General features: G+C 41.4%; 2 protein-coding genes across 5 annotated transcripts; one reads left to right on the top strand and one right to left on the bottom strand.

The window, feature by feature from the left end:
• The first annotated feature begins 420 nt into the window (after window positions 1-420).
• On the top strand, window positions 421-21,963 carry ttyh1 (tweety family member 1). Of its 3 annotated transcripts, none has more exons than XM_071470885.1 (16): window positions 421-553; window positions 1,136-1,279; window positions 5,044-5,209; window positions 6,769-6,998; window positions 9,834-9,945; window positions 11,201-11,538; window positions 14,365-14,460; window positions 14,571-14,643; window positions 16,181-16,256; window positions 16,465-16,520; window positions 16,819-16,911; window positions 17,005-17,097; window positions 17,214-17,353; window positions 18,227-18,394; window positions 19,973-20,051; window positions 20,876-21,963. In XM_071470885.1, the coding sequence occupies exons 3-16, from the start codon at window positions 5,075-5,077 to the stop codon at window positions 20,957-20,959; spliced, it is 1,773 nt and encodes a 590-aa protein (XP_071326986.1). In that variant the 5' UTR covers window positions 421-553; window positions 1,136-1,279; window positions 5,044-5,074; the 3' UTR covers window positions 20,960-21,963. The 3 variants fall into 3 exon arrangements, with proteins under 3 accessions (XP_071326986.1, XP_071326989.1, XP_071326987.1); XM_071470888.1 differs by having other exon boundaries at window positions 422-553; window positions 18,227-18,287; XM_071470886.1 differs by lacking the exon at window positions 421-553 and having other exon boundaries at window positions 601-1,279; window positions 18,227-18,287.
• Window positions 21,964-22,014: 51 nt separating this feature from the next.
• On the bottom strand, window positions 22,015-27,323 carry josd2 (Josephin domain containing 2). Of its 2 annotated transcripts, XM_071470924.1 has the most exons (5): window positions 27,009-27,323; window positions 26,655-26,783; window positions 25,317-25,442; window positions 23,818-24,012; window positions 22,015-23,531 (listed from the first exon to the last, which is right to left on the bottom strand). In XM_071470924.1, exons 2-5 carry the CDS (start codon window positions 26,774-26,776, stop codon window positions 23,420-23,422), a joined length of 555 nt encoding a protein of 184 aa, XP_071327025.1. In that variant the 5' UTR covers window positions 26,777-26,783; window positions 27,009-27,323; the 3' UTR covers window positions 22,015-23,419. The 2 variants fall into 2 exon arrangements, with proteins under 2 accessions (XP_071327025.1, XP_071327026.1); XM_071470925.1 differs by lacking the exon at window positions 27,009-27,323 and having other exon boundaries at window positions 26,655-27,002.
• Between the last annotated feature and the right edge of the window lie 579 nt (window positions 27,324-27,902).

Here is a 27,902-nt window from a genome sequence, read left to right as displayed (position 1 = left end):
CGCCCCCTCCCTCTTTGCTTGCTTGCTTCTGCCCCCCTTTCTCCAATGGCAGACAAACACCATACTCTTTTTACTCTTTGTTGCTGTGTTTTACCATTACATCTCCAATTTGCATTTCTCAGTCAGATCCCTCAGGTAGCATCTCCATCACTGTGCTCTCATCACTGGTGTCATGTTGTTGCATGTTCTCTGCCTCCTTGTCACTGAATCAGTGCTGTTGCTGTTCTGCAGCCTCCACTGAAAACTGGTTTTGCCTACAAATCCATTGCATGCCGCTTTCCCCCCTCTCTATTCATTGTTCACTCCATCTCTCTCCCTCCCTCCTCTTTTCTCTCAGCATCACTCCCTGGGAACCCACTTTTTTTTTTTTTTTTGCCCTCTGTATTTCATGTGGCTTTTCCCTGCGTCTCCCCCCTCCCCATATTCATCTATGTGTGCTTATTCGCCTCTCTTACTCTAAATTTATGTGCATCTCTACTTCACGTTAGCTCTCGACACATCACAGCCTGACAGTGCTGTCATAGGCAGGAGTTCACCACTTTGCATCCAACATGTGAGTGGATTTCTAAAAATCTCTTTTCACTCTTATCATTTAGCGCACACAGTTGGCTGGCAGTTCTGCCTTTTTTACTGTTTCTTTCAGTAATCTGGTCAGGGTTCAGTCTGGTAGTCTGGACAGAGATTGGTCAGGTTGATGGGAGTGTGCATGGATGTTGGTGGGGGTCGGTGTTAGGAGTGTTTCTCTGGTATCTCAGTATGGAGTGAGTGAGGGGTTAGACCCTGCTAATCCCTGTTAACAGATTAATTATCTTTGGGCAATATCGTGTCGCTGCTGTGTTGTGAAGTTGCTTGGGCGTTAAGCTACGAAGGTCTACAATGCAACGATAAAGAGTCCCTTAGGGGTGTCTCCTCAATCTTAATCCCTCTCTCTCCCTCTCTCGCTCTCTCTCGCTCTCTCTCTCTTTCACTCACTCGCTCTCACTGAGAGCTCCTCTCTCATCCATCAACCCAAGCACCTCTCCACTGTCACCAGACAACCATACAATTATTGGCATTTTAATATTTCAATAATTGCAAGAATTATTGACTTTTTTTTTTTTTTTTCATTTTGACATATTTTTGGCATGTCTCCAAGCCATTTTTTCAGGATGATGTTTTTTCAAGAGCATCAAGCGTTGATGGTCGGCAGTATACCTCTTTGAGTGGGTAAATATTTCACGGACACCGGCAAAGAGAAGAGACAGAAGGAGAGAGAAACCTCCCAACACAACCGACAGAGGTAAGAGGCTGATCCCTCTCCCTTGTTGATTATGGCTCAGTTGTTGATGTGGTTTGCAAAGACTGATCATCAATCAAGTGAAATACAATATTATAGCCACAGTTTAGTTCTAATTGGATTGCATTCTTATCTTTGCAAATATGCTTAATGGATGTTTATGACAGCCCACACCACTGTGCCAAAAATGGGTTCATTTCTATCTTTTCAGCTATCACACCTAATGGTTAGATCTTCTCCCACAGGCATTTTTAGAATAAGAAATTAGGCTGATGGATGATGCTGTAATGATTTGATTGTCTCCACTAATTTTCCAAGCAATTATAGTTTCATCTTGTCTCATATATATGTATATATATGATTTTTTTCAAAAGGCTTTGGACCAAATGCTTTTCTTCCATGTAGGATTATCAGTTTGGTCAGTAGTGTGGAAACATTTTCTCAGCATCAACTTGTCATGCTGGACTCCTGCACACGTCAAAGCACTGATTTGCTCTGACTTACTGACTATGAGCCGCACTCACTTACCTTCAGTCAGCTGCACTCACTTGAAGGTTCATTGTTGGAACTGAATATTCATTCTGCAAATGAACGTCAACTGAAAATTTAATTTTAATTGAGAATATTCTTCTTTTCCTGTGGCCTTAGCAGGCAGGTAACTTGTAACCCTTCACAGAGATGTAAATGGATTTCTCCTGGCTGTAGTGTGTCACAAGGCTGTAATGCTTTCTCATAAATTACAGTCATTAAGGTTGTTGTTAAGAGGCTGTTACATGACTACTCAGGCTGTAATGTGAATCATAACAGATTTTATGAGGCAAATTGGAAATGTGCATCATTTCAGCAGCAAAAACTACATTATTTATATCTCCTGATTCAGAGAGTTGTGTTCTCATTAAAAAAGATGAAGGTGGAGATGATTTTCCTGTGCTAAAGATGATCCTAAATTCAGCTGACAGAGATGCTCCAGCCTCATTAGCTGCCTCACAAAATGGCCCTTTTCTTTACATTCAGACATCATGGAGTCTCATATCATGCAACTGCTTTTCATTCACGGTGTTGTCTGAGCTCCATGCCGACAGAACACAACAGAATCATGCTCCTGCTTTGTTTTTTTCCTTAAGTGCTCACAATTGGGTGAGAGTAGGTGGTTGTTCTTCACCATCTCTCTCCTTGACTCTCCTTTTTTTTTTTCTTTTCTCTCCACTGACTGAGCTCAAACTCACATTTATTTGCCTTCAGTTATGCAATGGTAACAGGCATGATAACAAGCTGGCAGGAGACATCACGTCAACTTGAGGCTTCCTATCTGTGACAACTGCTGAGTGACTGCTGCTCCAGGACTGTGGAACCCCCTTCCGCCCCACCATCACTTCCATCAGCACCTCATTAGGTTGCTTCAATAACTTTTTGGGTTGCAGCAGAATCCTACCTGAACTCTGACCTCATGTCTGTCATCACTTTGTGTCTCCTCAGCCATACATCTTGAATGAATTGATATTGTGCAAGAGGTGATATCACAGTGAGAAATAACCTGCCTGACCAGGCTGCTGATTGATATTTCTTTACCTTTTAATTGTTTGATAATAGGTTTTATATGGTGCATTCTGAGTGTTTCTGGCCCACAGTGAAAATCATTACTTGTACTGTGTTGTCATCCATCAAAGGAAATGCTTTTCTATATCGGCCCACTTTATTGGTGGTGGTAACCACAACCGGTAGACTGACTCTCCTTTATGGAATTATTCCTTTAGTCTATTATCCCTATTAAAAAGCTTTTACCCTCTCAAAAGTCTTATAAATGTATCTCAGAGACCTCACAGTTCCTATAATGCGTCAAATCTAATAAATTCACTCATGAAGGAATGCATAAAATATAACACCAGAGTACAGTACTCAGTCTGTTTACACTGCTGATGTCTGGGGGATAGATGTAGCTCTCGCAGTGTGTGAACCATTATGTTCAGCACAATTTTAATAAAGGAAATGGAGTGTTGGCAATGATTTGATTTGTGACAGTTGGGCTGCTGGAACCATTAAGGTGAACAGGCTTATTCTAATGGGCTTAGGGGAGCCCTGTCTGGCCTGTGGGCGAACTGTTAACTTGTTCTGGGCCATAACTGGCCCAGATCTGAATGGGGAAATTGTCTGGCACTCAATTCGACATGTGGATAAATCTAAACTTTTATCATGCACACTGCTTAACACAATTATGTTCAGTGGATTGTAAGGGTAAATCAATAGGGATAGTAAAAAGCCTCACTGGTGTAGAATACTGTGCTGAATAAAAGTTGTACTGAATAAATAACAGCTGCATTAAAAGATAATAAAATCCCGCACAGGCCTTTAATTCAGAATTTCTCTGACATTATTGGATCCTGTTAGACTCAAAAACAGAATTCTGTCTGTCTGTAATATCAGCATTGAGCTCAGCTGTATAACCTTTTATATTTCAGCATCAGTGCTGTTGTTGTGAATGCCTCTCTCTGTGTGCTCGTGTCTTGAGCTGTCTTAAAACAGCCCTTTCTTCAACAGTATAGCTCTGATGGTCTCTTAATCTGGGCAGCCAGTATCAGAAGCCTACCAGGCTCTGTCTCGCCCTCTGTCCCCCCTCTGTGCTGTCATTGTAATGAGGATTCCAGTGTGTGTTTTGGCTAACCGGATTTGCCCTTTGTATTTACCCTACTTTCTCCCCCTTGGCCGGCTTTAAGTAAGAGATGCTGAGCACCAAACAGTGCTTGGTGAAGGAGTCAAATACATCCCTGTCTACATCATGGTCTTCATGTTACCTCGTATATGCCAGGAGGACATCTTCAAAGACCTCCTGTACATCCCCTATATAATCCATGGAGCGCCTATAGCACGCACCACAGCTTTATATGGTTAAGAGAGAGGTCTGTGAATAACGGCCAAGTTGTGTCATGTAAAGCAATGTAATCTTCCTGTGTTCAAGGCAACGTAACTAACGATTCATTTGTTTTAGCAAGCAATCTGTTATCTCAGTCTGTTTTTGCATCCATCCTTTAATTTTTTTTTGTGCTATGAAATGTTAAAAAAAATAGTGAAAAGTACTTGTCACAATTTTTCAAATATTCAAATATTTTGTTTTGTCTGATCAACAGCCCAAAACCCAAAGACATTCAATTTAGGGTGATGTAAAAATAGCTAATTGTAATATTGGAAAAGCTGCAACTAGCAGATTTTTTTCAGTTTTCTTTAATGATTAAGAAATCATCAACAGATCAATCAATCAAAATCACTGTCAATTTTCAATTACTTGATTAATTGACAAATTGTTTCAGCTTTAAACACATGGTGTGTATGTATATGTCCCCCCAAAAATGAAAGTAAAGATATTCCTGTCCGGCCTTATAGTATATGTTAGCCTTTTTACATATGCTACCATGAGGACACCAAACATTGTTCTTTAGCTGAACTACTACGGGTTAAGCACAAAAACCTATACACACACCTCAGCCTCCACTGTGAGTGAGATGTTTGCACTGATTTATCCTCCTGAGAGTTAGTCTCAGGTAACTATGGCTGACATTCTGACCTTCTCTTTGCTCAGATGATCACTGGTCATAAATTGTATCAGGATGGAGGAGGGTCACAGTGGCCGTAGAGCTCGCCCTGGCCCCTCATGTCTCTGTCTCCGCTGGGCCATGAGCTCAGGAAGATCTTCATCCCCTCCTTGCTCTCTTTCCTCTCCTCTGCCCTTACTTCACATCCTGGCTGGTCTGACCCCTCTTTCCTCCCTCCCACAGGAGGGGAGGAGTGGACCAGTGGCAGTAGAAAATGGCTGCCATGACAACGGTGCCCAGCTATACCCCTTCGCTGTGGGTGAGAGTGTGTCACGCCCTCCCCCGGCTGGACCTCACCATGCAGATGAGGGACAACTTCTTTGTCCCCGACAGCTGGGAGTATCAGCAGGTAACAGACACCTGCCACAAACGCTCCTTCCACACTGTAACCACGCGCTGTACTGTATCTGTCCAATCTGAGGTTCCACATTGCATAATAATGACACTCCTGTTGCTGCACTAGTAGATATAAATGTACGGGAATGTTGTACTATAATTAAGTTAGTGGATGATGGGCAATTTGCTCTACATCATTCCATAGCTTGCTCTATTAATCCCTGAATTTAACAGCAATCTGCAGAGCTGCGATGACGGCACACAGACTCCTTTAAAACACTTTTCATTCCAATCTCTTGACCTAATTATTGGTGGGAAGGTGGCACTAGACCCCCCCAAGAACCCCTGAATTCATATCTAATCTTGTTAATTTTACTACTTCGCTTTAGATGATTTAATGCATCCCTTGCACCTCTGCTTCTAAGCATGCAAAATTGAGATTTTTCATACAATTCAGACGCAAGGAACGCACGCAAGATTCAATGTGGTTGCTATTGTCCGCATGGTTCTGAACTGTGCAGTTTCTGCAGCAAATGCAAGGTTTCATCCCTCTCCTCCTGCAGGCTCTCATGCAAACGCTCCAGCAAGCCGTGCCTCACAGTGCGTGTTTGTGACTTCTCTGCGGTACAAAGAAGGAGGGGGGGGGCGCAAATTATCCTGCAGAATAGAAAGACAAAAGGGGCTGAAAGTGCTCCGAGAGAGAGAATGAGAGAGGGAATGAGTAATGTGAGGAGGCTGCTGAACAGAAGACAGGCAGAGACAGAGAAAGCGATAGAAAGAGAGAGATGGCAAAGCGAGTGTGAGTAGGAGTGAGAGAGAGAGTGGCAGTGAATGTATTTAAGTAGGTCACAGATTATTAATAGAGATTCAGTGGTGTGGATAGAAAGAAAGAGAGGGGAGAGTGGGGGAGAGAAATAGAGTGGGAGCAAGTGAGAACGTGGGGAAAGAGGGATGGGTGGAGAGGAGCGATGGGGAGGGGCTTCAGAGAACAGGAGGTGAGATGGAGGGAAGGTGGAGGAAAGGGGAGTGACAGACGGGCAGATGGATGAAGGATAATACTGTAGATATGTGTCGGAGCGAAATGCATTTCAGTAATGTTGACTTTGTGACATGGAGCCTGATCAAAAGCCAAGTCTGATATGGCTTAGTGATGTTAATATTTGCCGTGGTGCCCGGACAGATCAGGGGTCCACGGGTTAAACCCTTTGATACAAGTATAGATGGTCAAGAATCACCTCAAATTAACTGTGTTGAATTTGTCCCTTTTCCATCTTTGCTAATGTGTATGTGCATGTGGCATGTACATGCTGTGTGTATCTGAATCCTTGATTTTTTTCCTGCCGCTTTGATGCACATAACTTATATTCTCATACCTTTTTAATCACCATCTCCTGCTGCTAATGGGGGCGGAACAATATGACAAGCTATGGAATTTAACAGGATTAGTTGGTATTTTACCCTCTCAAATTGCTCTCCTTCACTTGTAAAAATGGAATTAAAGTGCCATTCTTCACATTCACTGACTCATCCGCTGACTGATTTTTTTTCCTCTCCTCCTCTTCCCTTTTTCAGACTCTGCTGGTTTTGTCCAGTTTATCAGCCATTGCTCTTGTTATCTCCCTCTTGGTGGTTCTCTCCTTCCTCATACACTACTGCTGCTGCCACCGTGGTGACCGGAGCGAGGGATCAGAGGACGAGGAAGAGGATGAAGATGGAAGCACAGGTCACGGTTACAGCGGGAAGAAGGGGAGGGGCATCTGCTGTGTCACATGGGTGGCAGTGGCGGCTGTCACGCTGTGCTGGTGAGAAGGAGGATTCAGTCGTCATTATTAACCACAGAGTTCTTGTATTTTATGAAAACATACACAGGTTGCCCTTTAGCAGTGGTGGAAGAAGTATTCAGCTTTTTAACTACGTTAGAAAAGCAATTCAAAATTGTTCTGAAGTGCGAGTACGGAGGAAGCATCATCAGCAAAACATAACACATTAAAGATAAAATGGTCCTTGTGACTGATATATTGTATAAAAGATTATTAGCGGTGTTTGAATGTAACTGAGTACACAAGTGTTCTCTTGAGGCAGTTGTACTTTACTTGACTATTTCCATTTTGTGCCACTTAATACTTCTACTCTACTACAATTCAGAGTGAAATATTGTACTCTCTACCCCACTGCATTTATTGACAGCAAGAGTTACTTTTCAGATTATTTTACGTAATACATGTGATCACTTTAGAACATACAATAAATACAGCATCAGTGTTTCCCAACCATTTGGTTTGATTAATTCATAAAAAAGCAGTATCTCACCGTGACCACCTGTCATATCTGATATTTCACAAAAAGGGAAGATCAGAGCAATATTCAAAAACTGAATCTAAACTTGTTTAACAGATGTTAACAGTGTTTAACAAGATACAGATACAGTATATCTTACAGCTCTTTGGAAGGCCCTGAACCCTATGTTGGGAACCACTGGACTAAACTATCTGACTGTATATGAAGTAGTCAAAAGTAGCTTCACCTGGACCAGCTACAATAGTAAAATGCTTCTGACACATTGATGCGTCAGTATTAACAATCTAATGTCACATAATAATGAGTCAGTCAGTTTTTGCAGATGAGACAAAGTACATCCATGTGATAATACGTCTCTATAATTACTATATTTATTTTATGTTGTTGTCTTGGTACGTTTCCTTGAGAAACTGATCTTAGTGCTTCTTCCACCACTGATGATTAGATTGTTAATACTGACACGTCAATGCATAAAAGCATTTAACTGTTATAACTAACTATTTTATTTACAGTTAGGCAGTGCAGTGATTCCCAAACTGAGGCCTGGGGGGCCCCTTCCAAAGGGTCACAAGATCAATCTGGGGGTTGTAAGATGATTAATAGGAGGGTAAAGATGACAAAGCAAAGTTCTGCTACACAAATATGTATTTATTAGTTTTTGTACTTTTGCTAATTTGAGAAATATTGGATAGTTTTACCTCTTTGATCCTGAAACATTTATTCAAAGGTACAGAGTGACATTTTATGAAATATTGTTACTAGCTACCAAAGCTTAGACAAAAATGGCTACAAAATAAAAATAAGTATAACACATAATTTCTAAGCTTTAGAAGTGCTGGATTTTCTTACCTTTGGATAAAGACAGGCTAGCTGTTTACCCCTGTTTACCCCTTGAAATGTACTTAAGTAGAAGTATAACATAACAGAGAAATACCCAAGTAAAGTACCTCAAAATGGGACTTTACAACAGCTTAACAGTACTTGAGTACATGTAGTGAATTACGTTCCACTGCTGCCTTTTAGGTGCAACAGCAACAAGGCTGTGAATCACGAGTTGTCACCCTCTCCATCATCATGTGCTTTCTTAGTCTCTCACGCAGCCACCATTGTCACTGCAGAGGAAAGAGGGGCTGGATGACAGCTGATGGTCATGTTATGTTGCTGTTTACCAACCACAAGCCTATGACAGCAGAGTGTGTGGATGCCAGTGGTTCCCCATCAATGCGTTTGTGTGTGTGTGTGTGAGGATGATTTCAACTTGCCCACCTACAGTATGGTACAGCAGTCACTTACACACCGGTGTTAACCCTTAGATCTGGTGACCATGCAGTCATCAGGTCAGTACATTGTGTCAGCTGTACATAACACAGAGATGCTTCAGCACACTCTTGTATTGCAGAAGCACAAGTGAATAAGGAGGAGCTCAGCTGCCCTTTAGACCTTTTAAACCTAAAGCTACAGGCCCAGCTGTGTGCTGTTATAAAATTATGGTGCAATTGAATGCTTCAGCAGAGCTTGTTCCCTCTACATTTATATGCACTGCTATATCTTGGTACATGATGTACTGGGGGTATGATTTTAGCTGTCATAATGATGTCATCATACACAGACTGTAGGTTGCTGTGGCTCATGTCTCCCCCTTATGGACCGTAATGTAATGTAATGTAGTCGTCTCTTTCTCTGTGCTAGACAAGATGAAAAAAAAAATCATGCTGCAGTTTTCCTCCTGAAAATATTTCATGTGATACTCTTTCCTCCAGATGGTGGCCTTTTGGTCACAACTACATAAACAGCGTATGTCATTTTAAAATGCAGCTGCATTAGACGCCGTTCACATTTGCCAGCTTGAAATGCAAAGCACACACAGACGCAGACACACATTCCTCCTTTTCCCCCTGCTTTCTAATCTGGGTCACATACTTTGTGGGAGATTGGGCCATACCATTCCTCTCGGGTTGGAGGGGATTTGATGAACATCTGGCCTGAGCCTTAATCTGAATATTTGAATAACAGAAAGATGTGTAAACATGCCATGATGTTTAACATTTCGAATATTTTCCTTGCTGAAGCTTAGCCGTTGAGCACTAAGAGTCAGCTTTTTCTCCATCATCTGGTTATTCCTTCCCCATGTGCTCTACTGATGGTGTGCTCACCCAGAGTGCACATATCACATCCTCACCAGCTCTATGGCTTTGTGTCACATTCATTTAAAATGTACTTACACACTGAATTAAACATTACATTTATGCCTCTGCTATCTGTTCTTCTATCCCCCTCTCTCCCTCACACATACACCCTCCCACCATGTTTTCATGTCTTTTTTTTTTTTCCCTTTGCAGTGTTGCCATAGGCATCGGTTTCTATGGCAACAGCGAGGCTAATGATGGGATGTATCAGTTGACCTCGTCTCTTCTCACAGCCAATTATACGCTAGCTTCCATCGATCTGCTGGTGAGTACTGCTCTCCGCAAGTAAAATGTCATGCAGAATATCTACCCTGCTGGATGCTGAATATGTGTGTGTGTGTGTGTGACAGAGAGAGAAAGAGAGAGGATGTGTGTGGTCTGCAGAGAGAGGAAGAAAAATCAGATACAAACTTTTGCTGTATTGATTTCCCTCATGTGGTCAGACAGTGGTTGATGTGTCAGACTGCTAAATGTCCTCCTTACACTGGGCTCCGTGGAAGTTGCAGGTCAGGAAAACTAAGCAGATGACAAACAAATACCTATGAGTAAGATGAAAAACAACACAAGTGAATCAGCTTTTTATATAATTGATGGAAACTAACCAATAGTCAAAATTAGAGCAGGATTTCAAGTGATAACATTAGACAGAGGGAGACAGGAGAATGTGGGTACCCACTGAAGCCAGACATAACAATCTGGATCTGTTTTTGCTAAACTCCCACTTAACAGTGCTCTGAAGAGCCAAATTAAAGGTTTCTCTCTGAAAGTGAAGAAAGACTTATTAATAAAATGACTTACACCTACTTAGTAGGTGTAGTGTAAGATCAAATATGATCAAATGATTAATCACAAATGTAATGAAATGACTGATCACACGAATGCTCAGTGCAGAAATAATCGAGCAATAGAGGGATTTATCATAACATCTGCTATTTTGTTCAATCTTTCCAAAAAGTCTTTACATTTTGCACAGTGATGTTATTCTGTATAAATATATGGGATTTAACTTCATTTTATTTATGGGATGTTTATTTTATATATATATATATATATAATAAGTATATATACTTATATATATACTGCAAATAATGACCCTATTCTAAATCAGATGCTTCAGATAACAAATTATTCATCATGACCAAAGATATTGCTCAGTCATTCCAAAACCTGTTTATGTTCACTTCTGTATCTGAACTGGAGCCATCTAAAATCTATTTCCAACCAAATAAAGAGACCTCTGCCGCTCTCTTAAATGTTATTATTTGAAGTCAAGAGAAATGTCATCCTTCAATTTTATTCTTCATTTTGTAAGTTGAAGAAAAACTTTTCTTTTAATAGTTTGATAAATAGAGGACCTCGATAGATAGAGTCCTAGCATGTGGCGTAGATTTTGTGGGATATGCATCAGCAGGATGCCCAACATTTTCAGTCCTCTCCAATAAGCCAAACATGACTCAGCTCAAGTTTGTGGTTCACGTCTCACTTAACTCCCCTCGCATTCTTCCGTCCTCCCTCTTCAGATTTCAGACACAATTGCTGGGTTGCAGCTGTCCATCTCTGGCCCACTGACCACAATGGAAGAGCTCTTTACTGGCAGTAAACCCTTCCTGGTGTCCACGCGGAACTGCCGGAGGTTATCTGAGAACGTGATGAACCTCCTCTCCTCCATCTCCCTTGCTCGGTCCAGCGTTGACGCAGGGCTGGGGAATGACAGCAGCGTCAGCGGGGCGTCCATCATACCTCTAACCCCAGTACCGCCCTCTGTGGCTCCTACAGTGGTGCCTGCCAGCAGCCTAATTCCCAGCCCCTTCTCACCTGGCTGGGCAGCCAACACGTTGATGGTCAATGAGGACTACAGGTGAGGCTGCAGTCCAGAGTGATATAGATATACACATGTGACATGGTTGTGTATCTGCTGTGTCAGGTGATGCAATATGTATCTACTGTAGAGGCATGGTCCGTGATACAATACACATAACTGTAGGACACAGTACAATTTGTTTCAGCTGCTTAATTTTATGTGTCCAACATTTCTGAATAATTTCCACAAAATTTCAAAGTAGTTTCCTGTGTAGATAAATGTCATTGCATACGAATTAGAATAAAATACAGACAGTGTTAAATTTGTCAGCTGAACATGGAAAAATGAAATCAAACTTGTGTACAGGTGGTATACAACTCAATATACATGAAGAATAAGGTTTCCAAGTGTAAATTGACACTTAATTTTTTGGGGTTAAACTGAGCAGTTCTTCAAGGAAAAAACAATTTATTCCTAAATTAGAACCAAACACTGTAGTTACTTCCAGGAAATCCATGATACACCTGCAGAAAATTGTTAGGAAACAGCTGACCTAAAAGAAACTAATAATGTATGTTGATTAATTATTAACATTTTTTCTTGTCTATTAGTTTTGAGTAACCTCACAAACATTTTTCTTCCAAGTTTATAATCAGAGTTGCTCAGAAAATGATGTGTATTGTTTTGTTAACTGTAGTGAGTATTGTCAGTAATACTCAGCCCTCTGGGGAACAGGAGTAAAGCTCTCTCCCACTCTGCCAGGGTCAGTGGCTGTTTATGTTCTTCTCTGCTTCCAATTTTATGTTTACTGGTTTTGCTCATTAAACTGTGTACTTCTTCTGGCAGTTGTGCAAGACTCAAGCATGCTTTAGCAATTTCCAATAGAGTCCATAACGTAATTTATTTTCTAATAAAACCATCACTGATCGGTCAAATCTCCGGTCCAGGCATTTAATATTGTGAGTATTGTTTTACTGAAATGATAATATGATTAGGTATAGTATGTGGAAAAGACCCAGTTTTCAGCAGAAGCATGAGGAGGTAAAATATAATAAATCACACAATCGCACACACAATCTCACAGATGTCAGCATGTGCTGTTTATCCACACTGCCACGCCCCTACTCTTGGTGTTGTAAGAGCCTGAGGAAACTGCATTTCCTAGCCTCTCATAAATGTTGCATGTTTATTAAGATGCGTCTGTTGAGGTAATGCAATGAAAACTTTTTCTTTTTTCAAAAATGACAAAACTGTTCTTACATATAATGGATTGATGCGTTGCTTTTATATTCCATATTGATTATTAAAAGCCCATAAATATATTCTAGCATTGATAAATAATGTCCAAGCAGCAATAACAATAAATAAACGTCCTGCTTCCCACAAACAGACCACACACAGCAAACACAGAAAATGTCGCTGATGAGTGAGAGTTTAAGTAAGGTTCAAACTCATCCTAACCACAGGATTTTCTTGAACTCATACGGGAGGGTTTTGTGCTTGCCTTATCTGAAATAGCAAATGAAGACAAAGCAACAACAAGATAAAGACAAAACTCTTATTCCAGTCGACCACAGACTGGAATGTCTCATTTTTTTGGTTTAACGGAGACATGAATAGATATTCCACATCAGCAGTGTTATCGGAGTCATAGTAATCTTATTACACTTGTCAGCAGTTTTAATTCTGGGAGCAGTGGGAAAAAAGAAGCAAGTTTTAATCCCAGATCAGGTGAAGAAAACTGTAGGCTTATTCAGCAAAAACCCGACAGCAGTCATCTTAGTCCACATCTGTCTCTCTAAATGTTGTAAGGACTGATGAGCTGGCCACCCACTACAATGGGACTTTTCACTATAAATATAACAAGAAAAGCACAGGTGTCACTATTAACAATAACCATGGTCCAGTAAGATGTGACATTGTGACAGTGACCCAGGATGAACCGCACCAGAACCCTGAAGGTGAAGCAGCGAAACGGAATTCAGAGTCATTCATTTTATTATTTTCATCTGTGCTTTTTGTCAGTGTAACATCTCAGTGTTTTCTGTGCAAAGGGTCTGCTATGTGTTTGGCTTAAGTTTAAGACTGTAGGCTACATTACATCTAGTTAGTCACCGGTTCTTACCGAGAAATTGCCAAAGACTTCATGTCTCCAACTCCAGCAAAACAGAAATTGTAATTGTTGTAATTAAACTTAATCTATCCTTCACTAAATCAAAACAAAAACCTACATTCGCAATTTTGCAAAACTGCAGTCTGCTAGTTAATACAGGTTTAGTTCGTCCACCCTCATGGGAACAGTCTGATCTCCCAACAACAGCTGCAGGAGGAATCACTGTCATAACAGTTGCTTATGTTGCCGCGCTCAGTGGAGCAGTTGAAGGGCTAAAGTTGCATTTAGTCTTAAAAAACACCAGAATTACAGTACTCCCATCCAGATGACTAAAACATAGGAAATAAACACCCAAAAATAAAACCATACATTAACACACTAAAACTGTAGACTGTATCATTTCCTGCCATTTAATCCCTGTGGTGTAAAACTGCATAACGTATCAGCTGTACTATGATAACAACATGTAGTCCGATGATTTGTACTCAGTAGTTTGTTTTTGTGCATGTGTGTAAACATAGTTGTACTACAAACGTTTTAACCATGTTTAATAAAATAATGAGATCTGTCAGTTCTCCCAAATTAGAAAACCATTAAATACAAATGAAATACTTTTTTTTTTTTAAACTGAAGGTTAAGTTAAAGTTTTTTGTTTTTTGTCGTTTGTTTTTTTTTTTGTTGTTGTTGGGCCAGAGTATCCTTACACACTCAACATGTATTACAGTTTATAATGTAGTGACATTTGCTGTATATGTCTTTCTTCATCATAGGTGGTTATCATACGTGCTTTTGCTGCTGCTTGACCTCATAGTGTGTCTGTTCATCCTGCTTGGACTGGCCAAACAAGCCCGCTGGCTACTCATCCTGTGAGTACACACATACGCCCACACACTCTTTGGACACATACAACCATACAACGCTAGATTGATGGTCAGGGTGTCCTCTTGGCTGAAGAGCTTGTGCTGTTCTTCCACAGGATGACCGTGCTGGCATGGCTGGCTCTGTTCCTCAGCTGGGGCTCCCTGGGCTTGGAGACTGCCACTGTAGTGGTGAGTAGACCCAGTAACACTGTGATGCTGAGCGGGACCAGGACTGCAGGGAGGGAGGAATAGGAAGTGAATGGGGCTGTCATGGTAGGGATTGGCCGGCTATAGCAGTGGAAAGAGAGCTTTAGTCCGACCCCTGATGGCAGGCCAAAGCGATGTGTATGTGTGTGTTTGTGTGTGATTTCTGTGCCCATTGTACTAAACTGTGAAAAGACCTGCCTCCTAGGGAACACTGCAGTGATGGCAGAAGACCAAAAAGGCAGGAAAATGGGGGCAGAGATTAAAGATTCAATGTGCGTGTGCACGAGCGCGTTTGTGAACAAAGTGTGTTTGTGACTCGAGTGCGTGTTCTTCATGTAAGTGTGTTTGCAAGTGTGTGGGCGTTTGGCTTGGAGAAGTAAAGATAGAAGATGAAGCGAAGTGCTTTCAACAAGAGTGAGGAGGGGAGAGGAGGAGCGGGCGAGTGCATCTCCAGATCAGTTTGAGAGAGAGCGAGAGAGAGAGCGTTAAAGTGAGAGATAGAGAGAGAGAGAGTGGATAGACCATCAGCTCGCCATCAGCAGTGCAAAACTTGAAGCTGTTGCTGTTCCTGGGTCCGTTAGGGCTCTAGACTGAGCGTGCACGGAGGCGGAGGTGTGAGAGTAATCCCGTGAAAGTGAAATTCTCTAACATGCTGCTGGACCATGTTCAGCTGAAAGTCCAGCTGCGCTTTTAACGCCTAAACATGACAACACCGCCAGTGTGCTGTGTCCTACAAGCAACAATCCAACCACCTTTAACACAGTGACATTTATCATGAACAAAGAGCACAGAGAACATTTTATGTCCATTTTCCCTGTGAAGTCTGGTTGTACACGCTGAAGGGGAGACTGTTTGGGGGTTGGGGGTGTATGAAGAGGGTAAATGGAGGCTGTTTTTCTGCACTGCTGTCTGAGTCTCAGTGTCATGTGGAGCTGGCGGGAGATGTCCCAAGGCCTGTGGGTCCACACAGAGCCGCTCTGTCCATGGTCAGTGGCAGGGAAACAATGGGCCAGCTGTGGGCCTGCCCACTTCTTTCTGTCTCTGGACGCTGCTTTTCCTGTCAGTTGTCGGGCTCTCTGTGTGGCTCTCACTCCCTCTTCTGGTGGGGTGATTTCAAGCTGAGTGTGTTTGTGGGTCAACTAAATGGATCCACTTAAAAAAAAAAAACGCTAGTGTATAGAGATGATTTTGAAAAAGAGGTTAACAGATATGGGAGGGAGGATATGAGCGATGATCTATTGGAAAGACAGATGGATATCAGGGTGTAGTGCTGGTTTATCCAGGACAGCATGTGATGTAGCCAGATCAATATTTGCCACTACACTGTGAGCCGCTGTCAGATATCTGAGGAGGTAAATATGTCAGTCGGTCAGTGTGTCGACTAACTTTTCCCTTGTGATCGTTTTCTCCCACCTTCCCTCTTTTGCCTCGTCTGTCCCTGTCTCCTGCTGTTTTATTTTTTTCCTCCTGTCTCCTGTCATCCTTTCTTACCCTCCCTGTCACTCTTCTCCATTGCCAGGCTCTCAGTGACTTCTGCTCAGATCCAAACACATTTGTCCTCAACTCCACCAATTTCAACACCGGGACCAGCTCAGGTACAGAATTAACCTGCCCCTGTCCAAGCAATACTTTCTGGAAGTGCTAGATATTTTCCATTTCTGTCGTGCACACTATTTACCCCCACCCACCCACCCAAACTGTGATTATGTCAGCAGAACTCAATATAATGACAGTTAAATGTTCCCACATCTTTTCTATTGTGCACTGATCTGTTGTGCACTGGTGTTTTTTTTGCCCATTCAGATGTGTTGGATTATTACCTGACCTGCAGCAGGCGCATGAACAGTCCGTTCCAGCAGGTAATGTGACCTCTCTCCGTCACATGTCTTACGTATATAACATATTACACTGCAGGCATTTAGCTGACACTCTTACGCTGAGGGATTTAAAGTAAGTGAGCAGGTTGCATGTCAGACTTGCTCAAGGGTGGTTAAGGACACATTTTTTTTCCCGGACAGATGCACAGCTGTTGCAGCGTGTCCTCTTGCCAAAAGATTTTCTCCCCAGATAAATAGCTACACTCTCAGCATATTAATGGTATACTTGCGTAATAATGCAAAATAATAGCTCTTCATTCCACTGACTTGTTGGCTTCAGCTGCTGACCCAGTCGCAGAGGGCACTGTCAAACATTCACACGCACCTCTCCAGTCTGGACAGAAATGCTCTCCCACAGTTCCCCAAAGCTGAGGTATGTTGTAATCCATGCTCCAAAAAAAAAAAAGCAAATTCTTCCACATGTGAACCACATTTTCAGTGATTTTCTCACATTCCGTGATTGCAGAAATCACTCAGGGAGGTTCAACAGATACTCAACTCCACAGAGGGCAACTTCCATCAGCTGGTGGCACTACTGAACTGCCGGGGTCTGAATAAGGTAATCCAACGCACTGGGCACAGCATGTAGACCCTGTGCTAGTGAGCAAAAATAACAAATTACCACAGCTTCTTTATTAACATTTATATCTTTGTTTTTCTGCCATTTTCTTTTAGGATTACATTGACTCACTGAAAGGCCTGTGCTATGACGGCATGGAGGGATTGCTTTACCTCTCCCTGTACTCTTTCCTCTCTGCTCTGGCTTTCACTGCTATCCTCTGCTCTCTGCCTGGTGCATGGAGGAGCTTCCCCAGGTGAGAAAAGTGTGAATGTGTCTGTTTGTGTTGGTGCATAGGTTTAAGTGCTGATATTTGACTGCAAACACTCATTTATGCACTATGAATTTCCTATTATGGACATTGCTGAAAGTAGTGAAGAAAGAAGGACAATCCATCCTGTCCCGTAGTGTTGGGATGGATACACACTCCTCTGCTCCTCGTGTTCATGAAAGTCTGTGCGGTGATGATCCACTAGTAGGTCATGATTACAAAATGTGGGAGTTTCTGCATGCCATACAGTGCTGCTTGGCATACAGTGCGGAAAAATATTGGAATGTATTGCAAATTGTCAGTTCAAACTAGCCTTGAAAAATATCAAAATGAAAATTAGCATATGGGACAATGTCTAAAAGGGTAAAGAGCAATATTGTAGTTCAGAAATGATCAGTAACAGCTGATGGTTTGGTTCTTGTTAACCCATTTCCTATCGCATTTTTTTTTTTTGGCATACAGCTCAGTATTCAGGGGTTTGGTAGCAGTACTTGCGATATGGATCAGGTAGTTCCACATATAGAGCCTTCTTCAAGAGTCAGTAGCTAACCACGAAAATAGGTCTTTTGTGATTGGTTCTGCTGGTAGTGTGATGTTTTCTGTGGTCATCATTTGTGAAAAAATAAATTATTTTTACCATTCGAAGTCATCTGATCGAAGTCATGCATCTAATGACTTTTTTTCTGGACAGTGTCTAAATAATAATGATTAGTGACTGAGAGAATAAATACAGCTGTGTTCCATGTTTACTTAATATGGTATTATATAATGATTATAACTAGGTATGAAGACACAGTGCTGCTCATCATTTCTCTGCTCTCACACGTCATTTTTTCTCTCTTTCATGGACAATGACAGTGAATCAGAGGAGTACGAAGACTCGGACAGCGAGAGTGAGGACCCCTTCACCTCCCATCAGGCACGTAGACAGACGGCCTCGGGGTCTCAGCGAGGGGCCATGGCCCCCTTCTATAATTACCCGGGGGCCGGGTGGACACCCCCCTTTTCTAGCGCGCCGCCCCTCCCGTGAGTAACACAGACACACAGACACACAGACAGACAGACAGAATGGCCCAGATGTTGCAAGAGGAGGAGGAAGTTGTCCCTAGATACAGTTTTCACTAAGCTTAAGTGTTTTTGTTTTTCATATCTGCACCTATGGGCAATTTCTGTACTGATGCCCCACCTCAGATCAGGGATTGCAAACAGTCCAGGATGTAGTGTAACAACACAGAGTCCACACAAATAACACTTAAAGAATGACTGAGACCTTTTTGAGATGTTATGTGCAGACACATAGTCTTTTTGGTAAAGACTTTTGTTTTCTCTCAAAACACAGCTTGTTGTATTGATGACAGACATAATAGATGTTGGACATATCATGCACACCCATCTTTACAAGAGAGTAGTGGAAGTGCAGTGTAGTCAGCTAGTTTTACACACTTTTGTCTATATAGGATATACATATATATGTATAATCTATGTAGGATTAGTCCAAATCCACAGAGCTGTCAGGTTAAACACATGCATTGCAGACAGACACACAGACAGGTCAATATGGACTACAGTGTAGGCAGAGAAACAGACACAACTCCAGAGGTCTGTCTGTCTGTGTGTCTGTCTATTCGTCTGTCGAGTGTTTCAGGACAGACGATGTAGGCCGCTCGGTCATTTCACAGATCTTGTCTCAAATGGCGGCCTGTCTCCTAAACGGCAGTAGACTACTGCTGTGTTGGGGAGAGGGTGTCATTGACGAGGCCGCGCTCGTAAAAACTCCAGCGATGTGAGGCTCAGGTTGACCATAGGTAACCCCCACCCCCTCCCGCATCACTCTCATCTGTCTCCTCGCTGTGGTGTCCAAAACTCTCAGTTTATTTCTGTCCCGCTGCTTTTCTCTTCATCGTCCCTCCTGCTTCCTTTTTGGTTCTCCCTCTTTCTCGCTTTCAATTTTTTCTCATCTTATTATGTTTTATCCCTTTCTCCCTCATTGAAGCTTCCAAGCATAGTTAGTGCAACCTAGTCGTGGACTATTTAACTTGCTAGCTTAATGCCAGCTGATCATCTTGACTCTCCCATATCCCAATATTAACACACAAAAACAACAATACTGACGAAACTATCAAGGCTCAGAAACTCAGCTGAACAGTAACAATACAGTCCACTCTTCTTAGATGGAATCTGCTCAGGACGGCTTTAAAAGCTTTCTGGGGTTTATCATGCAGATAAACAGATTCATTAGGAAAATAACATTACAGCTGACATTGGACTGGTGGGTCACACCCAGCTCTGAATGCATGTAATTGCAGATTATTGTATAAATCCTGCAGTGCATCATCAGTCAGGAGTGGACTGTACGCCTGCTGCTGCTTGAGCAACAGTGGCACTAATACATATTAGATATACTGAGTGCTGTGTTTTTACGCACTATATTTCTAACCACTTTCTCCTTCTTTCCTGTTACCTGTCCTTGGCTCCCGTCACCCCGCGGCCCTCGTCCCCCTCTGTCTTTCTCAATGTGTCTCACCCCGGTTTCCCTCTCTTCTTCATCCTCCATTCCTCCTCTCCCTCTCTCTTCTGTCCTTGTCTCTTTCTATCTCTATACAGGACTCCAAACGTTTCCTCCAATGGCAACCCTGGCTATGAGAGCCTACCCTTGACTGACAGGCAGTCCCCACCCCCCTCTGTGAGTTCCTCTGTACTTGTGACACCATTGCAATCTGTGCCATTTTGTCATTGCTCTTAGTGCACACGCTCGCTTCAATAATGAGTAGCAAACGGACTAACGTGGGGCGAGGCTTCCACCTCGCAGGACCCTGTGGGCTGGCCTTTTGTTCATTTTTGTCGCAACGCTTCAAAATGTGCAAAGATATGAAGGAGAATTTATGTTTTCCCCTGTTACCAATTGTCTTACCAACGTGAATTTGGGAGCTCCTGCTGTTTTATCATCACTATCTGTTCATTTTAGAGGACACAGTGACCAAAACTGTAGTAAGTAAAAGAAAAGAAAAAGGAAAATAAATCTTAACTCAAGATCCCCTTACTGGCTTCTTTCCAGTTGCATCTCATGATCTTCCACAGTAGATGGAGTCTGAAGTTACAATCTCTCCCCCTATATACTGTATGACAGCATGTTATCACATGAGGTAACTTTCAGTCGAGTGACTTAGCTATATCCATGACAACTGAGCAAACTCCATTTGCTGAGGAAGACCGTTGGTAAGTGGACCCTGTAATCAGTTCTTTTCCAGGAAGGAATGAAGGAAAGTGTTAATATGAAGTAAAGGCCACTTAAAATTCAGTACCTTTACTTATCCTTCTCCTATTTGAAAATTTGAGAAAATTAGTTATTTACTTTAATGCCTGTTGGTCACATAGTGAAAAAAAAAACATGTCATGATGAGTTGATGTTCATAATATGGATGAATAACATATATTCTTCTCTTCTGTCTCGTCATTTGTCTGACTACACCTTTGGACCATCTCCCATCATGTTTTCTGGACGTACAGTACTCTCCCAGCATGCTGACTGGTTATGGGGGAAGTCAATCACACCCCAACCCTGCCCATTCGAGGAACCTGTATTCACGTTGATTATTATTATTTTATTTTTTTTTGTTAGGAAATGTATAGAAAAAAAATGTTTAGTTTTCATATGAATGGACACTTTACTGAAATGAAAAAGAAACTAATCTAAATAAAATGAATGCTAGGTGTGAATTCAAAGTGTGTAACGTCAGTACCACTGAATATTATTATTATTATTGTGAAAAGCACTTAAAAGAAACAGGTCTAAATGGACTGTTGATATAACAGACATAATGATAATGGTGGTAGGGATGGTTGTGCAAAGCTATGAACCAAGTCCACTTGGTCTAAATTCTTTTCCCTTGTCTGTCCAAACTCTGTGTAAACTGTGAACAGTTGTGAGGCAAGTCAGAATGGTATTGACGTTACTACGTTGTAGTTTTATATTCTTAAATGTATCAGTACCACCAATTTATTTTCAAGTTTTTATATAAATATTGTTGTAGAAAAGCACTGGCACGTAGCAACAAGACACATTTTTTTCTGTGAATGGTTATGCAGTTCCCTCACATGGTCTAATTTTTTTTATTACTTTTTATAGGTGGCAATTCTGTATTTTCCTTGTATTACCATATGGTATTCTGTATATCTCACTGTCTATAATATCTGAATAATCATGAACCTTTGCTCTTAAAAAAATACTTGAGGGCTACCAAGACCCTGATTGAATGGAGAACTACAACTGCCACTCAAGTCTAGAGAGTGGAGAACTACAAATCCCGTGCAATGACAGCAGGTACATAGCAATATGATTCTTGCTACTGGTGCTGCAGTAGCCCTACCGTAACTAGCAATAATAACTATGTATAGCATTGGGTTTCTGAGATCTCTCCAAGATGTTTTGTGTATATATGGTATGGTATGTTGGAGATTTCATTGAATCCCCCTTCCTTTCCAACTGACCTTGTTAACCCTTGAATTGAGTTTGTATGGTTATCAATGCTCCTTTTGAATGGCATCCTTTTACACTCAAGAGTCTAATATAAATAAAAATAACTTCAATAACCCGACACTGGTCTTCATCATGTCTGCAAGAAACACACACAGCATGCGTTACAGTATATAATTAAAACAAAAGATCAAAGTTTAATATAAATAAGTTTCAATATTACAAGCCTCTGAGCTTAGGTTTATGTGTGAGTTAGTCACTAGTGTGTATTGGAGACAATGCTCCTGTTCTTTTGGATATGCATAGTTCAATAGAAGAGACAAACTACAAACATTATAGATACATACAGTCACAGAACAAGTGTTTTTGCATGTTTAACTCAGTTACAACTAATCAAGAATAGTGTTACATACATTCCTGCACTCTTTCCTTTTGGATTTAAAACAGTTATCTTACTAACGTCACTGCAACTGCTGGTTTCATTCAATACAGAGCAGTGTTAAATATCAGCCTGTAGACACTTGAAAACCTGTTTGCAATCGGTAACCTATCACAATAGATGTCATGTCTACTTTTATTTTTGTCAAAGCTTCATTACTGTGTAGATTCAACCGTGTTATGACATAACCTGGACAAAAATAAAGAGACAAGATGTTCATTGTGATGGACTACCTGTCTCAACCATGTTTCAAATCTCTGCTACCTGGTTTTTGTGCACTGAAACTTAATGCAAGGAAAACAAAGACTGCCTGGAGGATCAGAAAAACATATTCCAAAATCTCACAAACTGCATGATGTTATGAACAATGTCTGAAGGTGATTTGAAGTAAATTGATGAAAACATGCAAACACACTGGTATAGTCCTTCACCAGGTGATACCTTCACACACGGAATATGCCCGTATGAACACACACAAAGACGGACAGTGCTAACAAATCTAACTGTAGTGCATAGAAAGTTTACAACAATGGTCATGGGAAGAGATAAGTTTTGACTTTACCATCTTGTACATACATTACATACTGATATAATTTTGGCGACTGGATCATAAAAGTCCAGTGATATCCTACATGGCAAATTAAATCCAATGATTTTTCTCTTGATATTTTAGTAATCAGTAAGTACTCCAGTTATCATTACTACAGGTGGTTTTTCATGCACAAACACTGTCTGCAATTTTTCTACCACAAAATAGAGAAATTTCAGTCACATGTCTCAAGTCAAGTGTCATCAAAGTAGCCCACAAACTAGCAACATTGTTAGCTTTGATGCACCTTCTGAAAAAAAACGTACCAAGAGCAGGACAATGCAAATACACGGTTCCTATTAGAGCAACTGCTTTTACAATTTTTACAATCAAAACAGTTCTTTATTTTGGGAGTAAACATCCGTCTCTGGTTCTCTTTGGATCTTCCTCTGTGTGTATGTTTGCAGATATTAAATGTATTTTAGTGCATTCCCTGAAGAGCTTTTTGTAATGAGGTGTTTGTTTTTTTTTTTTAAAAAAAAGTCTGTCCTTTTCCCAGAGGAGGTTTTTTTCATGCTAAAATATAAGCGTATGTCCTGTCCAAAGGCATCACTTTTTGGAGTTGTCAGAGTTCAGCCATGAACCGTCCTCCTCCACCTCCCGCCGAACTACCAAGAGCATCTCTGCCACATCCTGAGAAAGCTGTTCGCTGAGAAATGAGCTGAAAGTGAAACGAGGATGACAGAAGAGAAAATGTTAAAAGAACATGGACACAGACATGGGACAAATTACTTGAGCACAGCATCCTAACAAACAGTGAGGTAAGCCTCATGTGACCACTCATATGAGATGACTCACTCACTGAGACACAGTTCAAGCAGCACACAAAGGGCAAGTTTTTATCTAATCCAAAGCGCGCACGCGCGCGCGCACACACACACACACACACACACACAGCTTACAGAGAAGTCTAGAAACATTTTTGAGCTGTAAATGCACATTCTTACCGTAGCTCTGCTTCTCCGCCAATACAGACGGGACTCTTCAGTTTGGAGTCAAGGTTGTAGTATTGTCCATTAACTTGTCGAACTGCAAGCCAGTGCCGCCGTCGAAGCGGGAGGGACACAATCCCAAGCGATACTCGTGATGGGACATTAAGAATAAAGCCCTGGACCTTTGACATGCAAAGGCTCTGTACCGTCCTGTATTAAAAAACAAAGAGACAAAAAAACAAACAAAAAAAAACAAAAAAACAGAAAGAGTGTGTTAAACAACGCTTCCATTTTGATGTACTCTTTGTTATCCATCTGTTATGTTCAGTGCGTTCCAGGAAATATCTAATGATGAACTGTCGCAATATATTCTTCAGATATAAGACTACACGACTGGCTCACAGAGATTGTTGAGTGTGAGTAAAAAGTGCAGACTGTGCAGAAATGGGTATCTCTGCATCTGTCTGTGAGTCTAAAAACATGCCTGTGTTCTCTGATTAAGACGGCCTGGCACAAAGAGCTGATGTTTCCATCCAGTTACACATTTCTGCTCATTTATATATACAGATGAGCACTGGCGGGTGACCAAGTAGATCATTACATGCACACAGGCAAATATAAATACTCATACACACAGACACACAGACACACAGACACACACACACACACACACACACACACACACACACACAGACATTTAAATACATGTACACATAAGTGCCTTTTAATTTACAGGAACACTGTACTGTTCATATAAATAGGAGAATAAGTAAATAAATTAAGTAAAATAAAATTAATGATAGAGGCACCACAAGCTGTTCATTGAAGCTCTATTTTTTTATAAAGCTGATCTGATTTTTATGAATAAGGGAAGAAAGATATTTTTCCAGCATCGTCGATGAGAGAGAGACAGAGACAGAGAGAGAGATAGTGAAGAAGGAGGGTTGAGCGAATCAGCTCTACCTTTAGGTTCATTATAAAACTGTAGCTGGACTAATTACACAGTGGCAGAGGATGTCAGTTGAGAAGGTGGTCCTTCAATGTGGCCCAGGACACATTCATGTTCACACTGCTAAAAGAATGTGGCCACATGTAGCCCAGACCACCTCCAAATGCAGTTAGAGTGATTGGATCTGAAATGCATCTTCAATCCATCTCCGGTGCATTCACACTTGTGCTTAGAGCTGTCCACTTGTGATCAGATCACCCAAGAAGGATGTTAATACCAGGTCTGAACAGGGCCTTTGTCCGGCTTGCAAATTAGTGTAATAAGGGCCTCTTGAGTTGATGGTGGCAGTGCTTTGTTGTCAATTGTGTAATAGTACATATCTATTAAAGGGTTCATTAAATGATGCTGGAATTTTTTTTTTGAATTCAGGTTTAAACCAATCTAACCCCAGAGCTTTTCAAGTCATGACTATTCTGAACTGAACTGCCCCATGTTAGTGCATTAAGGCTTAAAGTTGGTAAAAAGAAAAATGTCTAATTGCACATGCTCAGTGTGTTTCACTCACCTGCGTTTATCCCACCACACTGCAGCCAGTTCCCTGCTCTGTAGTGCAGCCATGATGACGTTAACGTCATAGTTTCCTGTGCCTAACACTGACCGATGAGGGTTCACCACACACTGTGGAGCCAGTCTACAAAGAGGAAGCAACAGACCAGTACATCATTTTAAAGAGAAAAGCCACCTCATATTTGGTACAGCTCAGTTTTAAATTAGGTTACTGGTGGGAAGGACTCTTCTTTCCAGGACTGTTGGGAATCGAGCCCTCTCTGAGGTTTTCTCTGCTCTGTCCTCTGTAAGAATATCTCCACAATCTTGGCTTTCAGCTGTCTTCCATTGTAATTTTAATTGGATATGGCTTCATTTTTTTCAGAGCCACCCTGCATTGAAATAAAACTTGTTTATAACAACTTGGACAAAGTTTCTCTGAGTTAATGGAGTCACATGGTTTCCTACCGGGAATTCTTCAGGTCATGAGCTACCCAGATCATGACTCATCTCATCTAGTAGTTCATTCATTTAGTAAATGACCTCCTAAACAATAGCCACACTAAACACAATGGCTTTGCTGTGTGAAATTGGACCTCTTCACTTTCCCCCTGAATGTTATGTTACATTTCATATATATTTGTAATTATGTCCACCTATTATCAAGCACTGGGTCGCATATTCAAATGTATTTTTGTGAGCCCATAGATGTCTAGTCCACCTTGAATGATAAAATCAAGAAGCAGACATCAGTGGGATCACAAAAAGTAACTGGGAAGACAACATTTTGATAGGGAACACTATATAACCAAAATATTGTTATTGTAATATGATCAATTATAGAACTTTAGTTGGAACATTGTCACACACAACAACTATAATCAATGTGTCAATTAGCCTACCTTCATTAATTCGAATGGGGTGGACAAAATAACAGAAAACCCGTCAACATAATAATACAATTCATCAGCACCACAAGTTGCAGCCTCCAGAATGATCATGCAGTTGAAACAGCTGAACATTAAATCACAAAGGGAGGATTTATTGCGGGACTGTTGTACTAGACTGCATCACCTTTAGCCAGGTGCACCTAATAAACTGACATCTACCTACAGCCTTCTACACTTCTTTTAATTTGCTGGGGAGGACAAATGGGACTTACACACTAATTTTATTACAGGGAAATGTCCATATGTGTGAGCAGGTTTCTCAGCAACGCCCCTATTGCAAACTACTGCTACATGATTTCTGCTTTTAAAGTGTTTGTTGACTGAAGCAGCTGCATGTGTTCCCCCCCCCCTGTGTCTGCGGCTCAGCGAGCAAACACACCGACACATCGACCCGGACGTTGCCCTACCGTTTGCAGATGTCGTCGGCTGTCTCCTTGGTGAACACTCGCTCCTGGAGCACATTGTTGAGAGCATGAATGGCGCACAGCTCCAGTCGTTGCTTCTCGTGAAAAACTTCTCCTTCGCTCATGCTAATGCTTGTTTACCGCACACAGACACACAGAAGGAGCAACGTTAACGGAGCCACCGCATTACCGCCGGTTAGCTAGCGGGGCTAACAGTAACTTAAAAGACGTTAGCAACTTCTCACATTAAAGGAGGCTAAAACCGACAGCCTGCGGATTAAAAGATGAATTTGGTCGCTGACCGTTTGACAAAAAGTGATCATTGTTAATCGACAACAGCTACATGAGGCTACTGACCTGCTGATAAAGCGGTTCCTCGTTAAAAAAAAAAAAAGATGCTGGAGACTGACAGCTACATCCAGAAACCGGAAGCAGAGCCGTTGTTTTTGTTGTGTAGTTGTTGTTGTTGTTGTTGTTGTTGTGCGGCTGTCACGCCCATTTACTGTGTGTGCACCGGGGCTCTAGAAATCCCGTCACTTTATCCGTGACTCTGCTGAACTCGTTAAAAAAATAATCAACGTTACATGTAACTTATCTCTTTGTTTAAGGACAGAGGTGTTCCGCTTACAGTCCACCGGGCTCGGTCCCTGCTCATAACTGAGGATGTTATGTTAAAGCGCCCTCTAGTGCTCAGCCTGGTTATTGATGATGATGATGATGATGATGATGATACAGTGGGAGACAAATAGCGTCCTGTGGGCCAAATCTGGCCCTCCAGCAAAACCATTATCTTCTTTCCTTTAGTTTACACAAAAAAGTCTGTGTAGATAATAATAGAAACTCAAGGGTCAAACAGGGCTGGATTACCAACCCTGTGGGAAACTGCCCAGAATAAGAGCATAAAGTACTGCTGACTAATTGCACTTGGTTATCTTCTGTCACTGTGTATGACATTCAAAGAGGTTACTGAGCCAGGAATTAAACCATGGATGTTGTGGTTAAGTGATATGCACCTTAACGATTAGTCCACCAGATGCCCCTGAAATATGAACTCCATAAGCATCTCACTGAAAATTGGCCTCCACTTGTGAGATGTTTGGGAAAAAGATTAGATGAAATAAAATCTGTTTGTGTTTTGCCTTTGTTGAAAAGTGGCAGTATATAAGAGATAGACAGAAGGATAAGGAGTATGACCTTCAACATAGATCCTCTGGACTCAGGCCAAAGGTTTGTCAAGCACATAAGGTGTGA

This window comes from Trachinotus anak, unplaced genomic scaffold (assembly GCF_046630095.1).
Source record: "Trachinotus anak isolate AG129_WGS33_773 ecotype Australia unplaced genomic scaffold, CSIRO_AGI_Tana_v1 ptg000032l, whole genome shotgun sequence".
Taxonomy (NCBI): domain Eukaryota; kingdom Metazoa; phylum Chordata; class Actinopteri; order Carangiformes; family Carangidae; genus Trachinotus; species Trachinotus anak.
Note: the sequence above shows the minus strand (reverse complement) of the source record. Positions and strands in the feature narration are given on the sequence as shown.

Bases quoted from the DNA above. Each gene is read 5' to 3' on its own strand.
- ttyh1 (XM_071470885.1), top strand. From the start codon at position 5,075: ATGGCTGCCATGACAACGGTGCCCAGCTATACCCCTTCGCTGTGGGTG. The intron at 14,461-14,570 runs GTGAGTACACAC...GTTCTTCCACAG, and splicing joins GCCCGCTGGCTACTCATCCT to GATGACCGTGCTGGCATGGC. The intron at 16,521-16,818 runs GTAATGTGACCT...TGTTGGCTTCAG, and splicing joins TGAACAGTCCGTTCCAGCAG to CTGCTGACCCAGTCGCAGAG.
- josd2 (XM_071470924.1), bottom strand. From the start codon at position 26,776: ATGAGCGAAGGAGAAGTTTTTCACGAGAAGCAACGACTGGAGCTGTGC. The intron at 25,443-26,654 runs GTAGGGCAACGT...TCCTCTTTGTAG, and splicing joins GCCGACGACATCTGCAAACG to ACTGGCTCCACAGTGTGTGG. The intron at 23,532-23,817 runs GTAAGAATGTGC...TTTCACTTTCAG, and splicing joins GGCGGAGAAGCAGAGCTACG to CTCATTTCTCAGCGAACAGC.